The sequence below is a fragment of the Chiloscyllium plagiosum genome, chromosome 47, assembly GCF_004010195.1.
Source record: "Chiloscyllium plagiosum isolate BGI_BamShark_2017 chromosome 47, ASM401019v2, whole genome shotgun sequence".
Lineage (NCBI taxonomy): Eukaryota > Metazoa > Chordata > Chondrichthyes > Orectolobiformes > Hemiscylliidae > Chiloscyllium > Chiloscyllium plagiosum.
In genome coordinates, this window is record NC_057756.1 from 8,562,773 (window position 1) to 8,572,168 (window position 9,396).

Genomic DNA, 9,396 nt, shown 5'->3' on the forward strand with positions numbered 1-9,396 from the left:
CTCACCCCACACTCCCTCACCAGTCTCACTCCCCGAGTCCCTCCACAGCCCTCAGTTATCACCCCACCCTCTTCCCCCATCATCCCCTCCCCACGCCCATCCTCCACTTCATCCTCACCCCTCCTTTACACACATGGGCTGACGTCACTTCGGCGGTGCTGATTGGCGGAGACGCCTGTCCGTCGTGGCCCCGCCCTAGTAACGGGGTCCCGCCCCCTAGTTACCGCTTGTTCCTCCAGCGGCGGCGGGAGCGCGCGGCGTTGCCATGGAGGTAGGATCAGGGTTGGGGTGAAATTCAGGCCGTTACCATGGAGACGGGCCCGGATTGGCCTGGTGCCGCCGCCTAGAACGGGCCGAGCTCCCGTCTGTAGCTCATCCAGGATGGAAGATCAGACCATGTCCTTTAGACAGGCTGGAGAGCTGGGATAATCCTTAATATTGTGTAAATAATCAACCAGTAGTCTCCAAGTAATATCTGCTTCATATCTGATAATCTCCAAATACCATTTACTTCATCTCTAATAATTTCCAATTAATATTTACTTCATATCTAATAATCTCCAAGTAATATCTGCTTCATCTCTAATAATCTCTAAATAATATTGACTTAATCTCTAATAATTTCCAATTAATATTTACTTCATCTCTGATAATCTTCAATTAACATGTGCTTCATATCTGATAAACTCCAAATACCATTTACTTCATCTCTAATAATCTCCAATTAATATCTGCTTCATCTCTAATAATAACCAATTAACATGTGCTTCATATCTAATAATCTCTAAATAATATTTACTTCATCTCTAATAATTTCCAATTAATATTTACTTCATCTCGAATTATCTCCAAATAATATCTGCTTCATCTCTAATAATCTCCAATTAACATGTGCTTCATATCTAATAATCTCTAAATAATATTTACTTCATCTCTAATAATCTCCAACTAATATCTGTTTCATCTCTGATAATTCCAGTTAACATTTGCTTCATATCTAATAATTTCCAAATAATATCTGCTTCATCTCTAATAATCTCCAAGTAATCTTAACTTCATATCAAATAAGCTCCAATTATTATCTACATCATATCTAATTATCACCAATTAATATTTACCTCATCTCTAATAAACTCCAATAAATATCTGCTTCATCTCTAATTATCTCCAATTAAAATTTACTTTTTATCTAATATCTCCGAATAATATCTCCTTTATCTCTAATAATCTCCAATTAATATTTACTTCATATCTAATAATCTCATTAATATCTGCTTCATATCTAATAATCTTGAATTAATATATATGTTCTATCTAATAATCTCCAAATAATATTTACTTCATCTCCAATAATTACCATTAATCTCCAAATAATATTTGCTTCATCTCCGATAATCTCCAATTAACATTTGTTTCATATCTAAAAATCTCCAATTAATATCTGCTTCACATCTGATAATCTCCAAATAATATTTACTTCATATCTAATAAAATCCACTTATTATCTACATCATATCTAATTATCACCAATTAATATTTACCTCAACTTTAATAAACTCCAATAAATATCTGCTTCATATCTAATTATCTCCAATTCATATTTATTTCATCTTTAATTATCTCCAATTAAAAGTTACTTTGTATCTAATATCTCCGAATAATATCTCCCTAATCTCTAATAATCTCCAAATAATATTTACCTCATATCTAATAATCTCATTAATATCTGCTTCATATCTAATAGTCTCGAATTTATATATACGTTCTATCTAATAATCTCCAAATAATATTTACTTTATCTCCAATAATTACCATTAATATCTATTTTATATCTAATTATAATATGTCATACCTAAGAAACTCAAAATAATATTTATTTCATATCTAATTATATTCCATTAATACTTAATGTCTAATAATCTCATTAATATCGACTTCATATGTAATTTTCTCCAATTCATATTTATTTCATAGCTAATTATCTCCAATTAATATCTCCTTATTTAATTTTCCTCGAATAATATTTACTTTACATCTAAAACAGACTAGAGCACCCTGAGAAACATTAATAATGTCTAAATAAACATGACTGTTTATTGAGCTTAATACCCTGGTCCCATCCTCCCCTGTGTCCCTTGATCCCTTTAACCACAACAGCTACATCTGCTGACAACTTGAAAACACATAATGTTTTTGCCTCAACCACTTTGTGTGATCGTGAATTCCAGAGGCCCGCCCCCACTCTCTGGGCTGAATAACTTACTCCTCATCTCAGTCGTAAAAGCTTAATCCCTTATCCTTAAACGATCACCCCTTGTCCCGTACTCCCCCATTATTCAAATGTAGGTAGCCTGTCGAGACCTGTGAGAATTTTATAGGTTTCAATGAGATTTTTCCCCCACCACCATCACCACCATGCTTCTGAGTTCCAATGAATATAATCCTAACTAACTCAATCTCTTGTCACACTTCAGCTTTGCCATCCCAGGAATCAATTTCATTAACCCCCATACACTTCCCTAAAGCAACGACATCATTCCTGAGCTCAGGAGACCAAAACTACACACAGTATGCTTGTATAATAGCAGTAAGATATCCTTGTTCCTTGCTGCTATACTCAACTAATTTTGCTTCACTCTATATCTAACCCAGTGCTGTCCCTGTCCTGGGAGTGTTTGATGGGGGACAGTATAGAGAGAGCTTTACTCTATATCTAACTCCATGCTGTCCCTGTCCTGGGAGTGTTTGATGGGGGACAGTATAGAGAGAGCTTTACTCTGTATCTAACTCCATGCTGTACGTCTGTTGGGAGTATTTGATGGGTACATTGTAAAATAATCTTTACTTTGTGTTCCTTGGATGCTGCCTGACTGGCTGTGCTTTTCCAGCACCACACTTTTGGAATCTGTATCTAACCCTGTGCTGTCCCTGCCCTGGGGATGTATTTTGGGGGACAGTGTAGAGGGAGCTTTACTCTGTATCTAACCCCGTGCTGTCCCTGTCCTGGGAGTGTTTGATGGGGACAGTGTAGAGGGAGCTTTACTCTGTATCCAACCCCGTGCTGTCCCTGTCCTGGGAGTGTTTGATGGGGGACAGTGTGTAGGGAGTTTAACTCTGTATCTATCCCTGTGCTGTCCCTGTCCTGGGAGTGTTTGATGGGGGACGGTGTAGAGGGAGCTTTACTCTGTATCTAACCCCGTGCTGTCCCTGTCCTGGGAGTGTTTGATGGGGGACAGTGTAGAGGGAGCTTTCAGCTGGGGGAGTTGAATAATACTTGAAGGGGATTCTTTTGAGGTTCTGCTCGGGGAAGGAATGATGGGGGGGAATGGAGAAAGGTACTAAGTGGGTCGAAGAGCTAGCAAAAGTACAAAGGGCTGAATGGCCTTCTTTCTGCTGGTGGATTTGTTAACTACGCAGGCAGCTGTGTCCAATAATAGGTCCCCAGCCGCATCGCACTGAACTCTTTTTACATTCATTCATCCTTGGGCTGTGCCAGTCAGACCATCATTTGTAGCCCATCTCCAAGTGCCCTTGAACTGAATGCCTTGCTAGGACTGTTTCAAAGGGGAATTAAGAGTCAACCCCATTGCTGTGGGCCTAGAGTTCTATTGTAGGCCAGACCGGGCAAGGACGGCAGATTTATTTTCCCAAAGGGCATTGGTGTACCAGATGGGTTTTAAAGATAATCGAGGGGAGTTTTGTGGTGACAGTCACTGAGACCACCTTTCTATTCAGGGTTTTGTGAATGGAATTTAAATTCTCCCATTGGCCACGGTGGGATTTGAACTCATGTCCTCACAGCATTTAGCACAGGGCCCTGTGCTTCCAAGTTATGATGACTTGATCTGAGCCAGGAGGTTGTGACAGCACTTTTGCCCTGCAGGCAGTGATATGGGCTACTGATCAGCTATAATCTCACTGAATGGAGGAACAGGCTGGAGGGGCTGAGTGGCCTATTTCTGTCCCCAAGCTGTTGATGGAAGCCGGTTTTATACTGTGGCCAGGCTACTCCAAAAACACTGAGGGGGGGTGGGTGCAGAGGTTTGGAAGGTGGCGGAGACGCACATGTCCGTGTCCTTCCTGAATTTGCTCGCCGGCTCTGAACACTTCTCTGTGATTATTTCCTGCAGGAAATGATGATGTTCTTCTACGAAATCTTCATCTCACTGAGAAACTCCTTCTCCTACTACTTCAGGTCGGCGCAGGTGGAGCCCGCCCAGTGCCTGAGGAAGGTGAGCTTGAAAAAGAGCCTGATGTCCACCAGGAAGCAGTACATCAACGTGGCTGTGACGGGGCCGGTGAATTCTGGGAAGTCTACCCTGGTGGACGCCATGAGGGCCTACGGCGAGGAAGGGGAGGAGGCCGAGCCCAGAGCGGCTGGGGCCAGCTGCAAGGGCTTGCCCCGATCCTATGTCTACCCGAGCAACCCCCGGATCCTCCTGTGGGACCTGCCAGGCATCGAGGCCAGCGAGGTCAGGCAGCACGCCTACGTGGAGAAGGTGGACCTGCGCTCCTATGACTACTACATCCTGACCTCCAGCAGCCGGATGGACGAGGAGGTCCTCTACCTGGCCAACGAGATCTCCCGGATGGGCAAGAGCTTCCTGTTTGCCCGCACCAAGATTGACGTCTACGTCAGCGACACCAAGCAGCAGAACTTCAACCAGGGTGACCTGCTGCGGGAAATCCGTAAGCACTTCTCCAAGACCCTGAAGGCCATCGGCGTCCACTTCCCGCACGTCTTCCTCCTCTCGGCGCTGGAGCCAGACAGGTTTGACTTCCAGGACTTCATTGAGACCTTCAACAGTCAGTTCTGATCACCGGCGGGATGGACCCGATGCCGCGGAGCCGGCCCTCCCGACTTACCTGAGAGCCGAGAGTGAGTGGCCCGCGAGAGACCACAAACACTTGCCATCGGAGGTATTTCCACCCCCCCCCCCCACTCCACCACCCGACAGGTGGCACAGGAGATGGAGGCCTCCCTTCCCTCCTCCCCCCCCCCCTCCGTCCACACCCCCAACAGAGGTGATGGATCAATCAGTTCGGTGCCGCTCGGCTGGGGGTAGGCGTGGAGTGTACACTCTACAAGGAACACTGAGCCTGGGACTCTGGGCTGACTCTCGGTGTCAGTGCAGAGAGAGACTGCCACACCGCGATCAATGCTGTCTTTCACTTGAGGCTTTACACCCCAGAGTTTCAAAGATCTCACAGCCTGAGAGAGGAAGAGTGAAGGGAGTTCTCCCCCCGCTGTCCTGAGTCGATGTTTATTTTAGGGAGGGTGAGATGGCCGAATGGCATTATCGCCACACAATTAATCCAGAAACCCAGCTAATGTTCTAGGGGCCCAGGTTCAAATCCTACCACAGGCAGGTGGTGGAATTTGAATTTGATAAAAAAGAAGCTGGAATTAAGGGTCGAATGATGACTATGAAACCATTGTTGAAAAAACCCACTCAGTTCAGGGAAGAAACTGCCATCCTGACCTTGTCCAAGGCCAAAAGAAACTGCAGATGCTGGAATCCAAGGTAGACCAAGCTCCTGCTTTTCATCCTTACTTGGGTCTGGCCTACATGTGACTCCAGACTCGCAGCAAGTCCACACTGACCCTCCAAAGAGTAGCCCACCCTCACCCATTCCCCTACCCTAAAACTATGGGCAATTTAGCATGACCAATCCACTTAACCTGCACATCTTTGGGAGGAAACCGGAGCACCCGGAGGAAACCCACACAGGCATGTGGAGAATGTGCAAACTCCACACAGACAGTTGCCAGAGGCTGGAATCGAACCTGGGTCCCTGGCACTGTGAGTTAGCTGTGCTCACCACTGAGCCACCGTGATGGGGCTGACTCTTAATTATCCTCTGGGCAACTAAGGACAGGCAATAAATGCTGGACCAGCAAGCGGTGTCCTCATCCCGTGAATGAATTAAACAAAAATCATCCCTGACCTGTGTCATGGCCACATCAGTGTTTGTGAGAGTTTGCAAATTGACTGCCTTTTTTTTGTAACATTGCATTTAAAACTAAGTCCTGCATTCTCTGTGATGTGGTTTGGTGAGAGAAATATCCAATCTTTCTCCTTTTGTTCACAGGTACATTCCCTCATGCCTCCTCCTCCTCTTTCGGCAGGTCAGACAAGACACAGTGGTTAGTGAGCAAAAGCAGAAGAGAATTCCAAATGACTGGACTCCCTCCCCACTACCTTGGGGCTGCTCCGCCTTGCTGTATATACCCTTTACAAACCTGGTTCCCCCCCTCCAAATAAAATAAAAATCCTTGTCTCTTTATCACCTGCCTGCCAAGTTTCCTACATTACGACAGTGACTACACTTCGAGGAAGGCATTTCATTGGCTCAGCAGTACTTGGAGACATCTGGAGGAGGCGAAAGACGCTAAAGAAAAGTATGTTCTACCTGGAACGTGCGCAGAATGGCTAATTTGTCACAGCAGAGAGCTTAAGGTAGGGCGGAAATCACTGAAATGCTACATAAAGGTCAAATCCTGGCTATATTACAAGATCCCAATATATTGCAGTTCCCAGGTATGTAATGAATCTCACCATATTACAAATCCAAAGTATTGCGAATCTGGATATACTACAAACCCAGGCAAGCAACAATTATCGGGTATCTTGCAAAGGTATTTCCATTGTTGGGTACACGCATACAAACATGACTTGGGAGCCAAAGTACATTGGCCCTTCAAACCTGCCCCCCTGTCCAATCAGGTCATGTTCAATCTGTTGATGTTTTGAGTTCTACAGTCTCATCCATCCCCAATAACCTTGGATTCCTCCGCCCAATAAGAATATATCGACCACCGTATTCAAAATATTCAGCGGCCCCCATCTCCACTGCCTCCTGAGGCAGAGACTCCCAAAGTCACACAAACTCCTGAGAGGAAACAAAACCTCCCCATCTCTGTCCCAAAAGAGCAAACCCTAATTTGAACAGGGAGCACCCCCCCCCCCCCACTCACAACAGGAAACATCCTTTCCCCATCCACTTTGATAAAGGGCTAAGGATCATATACACTTCAATCAGGTCACCCCTCACCCTTCTAAACTCCAGTGAAAATAGGCCCAACCTTCCATCATAGGTCAACTCATCCACTCCAATTTTGTGAACCTCCTCCAAGCTTTGTCCAATGTATTTACATCCTTCCTTAAACACAGAGACCTGAACTGCACCCAGTTTGGGAGGTGTGGTCTCACCAATACCCTCTGGAACTGAACAACAACATTCTTAATTTTATTAAAAAATGCAGATGCTGGAAATCAGAAACAAAAACAGAAATTGCTGAAAAAACTCATCAGGTCTGGCAACATTTGTGGAGAGAAATCAGAGTTACCTTTTTGGGTCTGGTGACACTTCTCCAGATCAGACCTGCTGAGGTTTTCCAGCAATGATTGATAGTTTTATGTTCATTTCCTCACGTAATAAAGGATAGCATTTCATTAGCTTTCTCAATCACTTGCTGGCCAGTCTGCTAACCTTTTGTGAGTCATGCACTGGAACACCTAGATCCCTCTGCCCCTTGGAATACTGTAGTTGTTCTCCAGTTAAATAATGCACTTGTTTTTATTCTTCCTGCTTTGTGAGAAGCTTCACTTTTTTCCCACATTATACTCCACTTGACAGACTTTTTCCCATTTACCCAACCTACCTATATCCACCTGGTGTATTTGTCACAAAATATATTCCTACTTACTTTTGTGTCTTCTGAAAATTTAGCCTGTATGACTTCACTCTAATCATGTAGATAATTGAAATAAGCTGAGGCACCAGTACAAACCCTCATCACATCCTGCCAATCTCTGTTTTCTAACGGCCAGCCAATCTTCTATCCTGTTACTGTGTTATCCCCTAGACCATGAGCTCCTGATTTGTACATTAGCTTGTTTTATGAGGGACCTTATCCAATCCCTTCTGGAAATCCAAGTACAGTATGTCTAGAACCTAATTTCCTCCAAGGAACTCCAATAAATTGAACGATCGTGATTTCCACTTCATAGGATCATGCTGAATCTTCCTGAGTATCTCAAGCTTTTCCATGTATCCAGCTGTAACCTTCTCAATGATAGTCACCAACTCATTCCCCAGGACAGACATCAAGCTGCCCTTGGTTTGCTGTTTCCTGCCTCCCTCCCTTTTTAAAATGGATGGGTTATGTTTGCCCTGCAGCCTGAGAGAACCTTTCCAGAGTCCAGTCAATTCAGAATATTGACCCGAAAGCTTACCCAACACCTCAACAACATGTTGCCACCTTTTATAAGAACCTGGGTGAAGTCCACAGCTCTATCAGCTCTCTGAATGATTGTACTTTCATCAAGTTTCTCCGTCCTAATTTAAAGCTAATATGAGATGTTGCTTGTATCCACTGGGCTGAATATTTGTCCACTTCGTCGAAACATCAACTTCTCCACCTCCTGATGCTGCCTGGCTTGCTGTGTTCCTCCCAGCCTCCTGCCTGTCCCTCCTGATGGCTGCTTGCTTTGCGTGTTCCTCCCAGCCTCCTGCCTGTCCCTCCTGATGCTGCCTGCCTTGCTGTGTTCCCCCAGTCTCCTGCCTGTCCCTCCTGATGCTGCCTGGCTTGCTGTGTTCTCCCAGCCTCCTGCCTGTCAATTTTGGATTCCAGTATCTGCTGCTTATTTTGTTTCTAATCATGTCCTCATTGTCTACCAACAACTCTGTCCATTCTCACTCTCTCTATCTCCAGCTGCCATTCTCCAGCTACATTCCTCACCTTGCTATTTTCCGCTCTTACCTTCACTCCACCCATTGATTCACTGCTTGATCCTCCCTCCCCCATTCTTTCATTTAAAGCCTTCTCAGTGCACCGAGGTCCCAAGCACGGTTCAGGTGCAGACCGTTCTAATAGTACAGCCCCCACTTTTCCCAGTCCTAGTAGCTGTAGCCCATGAACTGGACCCCCCCCCCCCCCCACCCCCCCACACACACACACACGCACACACACACCAGTTGGGATCCTGGGGAGCGTTGCTGAACAAAGAGATCTTGGAGTGCAGGTTAAAGTTCCTTGAAAGTGGACTCGCAGGTAGATAGGATGGTGGAGAAGGTGTTTGGCATGTTTGCCTTTAATGGTCAGTGCATTGAGTTGGGAGGTCATGTTGTGTCTGTTAGGCCACTTTGAGAATAGTGGGTTCACTACTGCGCCCCCCCCCGCCCACTATAGGAAAGATGCTGTTAAGCTTGAAAGGGTTCAGAAAAGATTTACAAAGATGTTCCAGTGAAACTCAGTTCAATATTACTTTCTACTTGAGGACCCTGCAATGCTCTGCATTCAATATCAAGTTCAATAATTTTAGGAATTGAAATCTCCCATGTCCTAGCCCCAAACCCCACACACCCAGGCCTGTTACCAAACAGTCTGCC

General features: G+C 44.9%; 1 protein-coding gene across 1 annotated transcript in view; it reads left to right on the forward strand.

The window, feature by feature from the left end:
• The window catches only part of LOC122544246 (interferon-inducible GTPase 5-like), a 12,509-nt gene extending 6,238 nt beyond the window's left edge, over nucleotides 1–6,271 (forward strand). Inside the window, exons 2-3 of the mRNA XM_043683323.1 lie at nucleotides 4,131–4,771; nucleotides 6,094–6,271. Coding sequence (XP_043539258.1) covers nucleotides 4,131–4,771; nucleotides 6,094–6,271 — 819 coding nt within the window. The remainder of the gene's footprint in view (nucleotides 1–4,130; nucleotides 4,772–6,093) is intronic.
• Nucleotides 6,272–9,396: the final 3,125 nt, after the last annotated feature.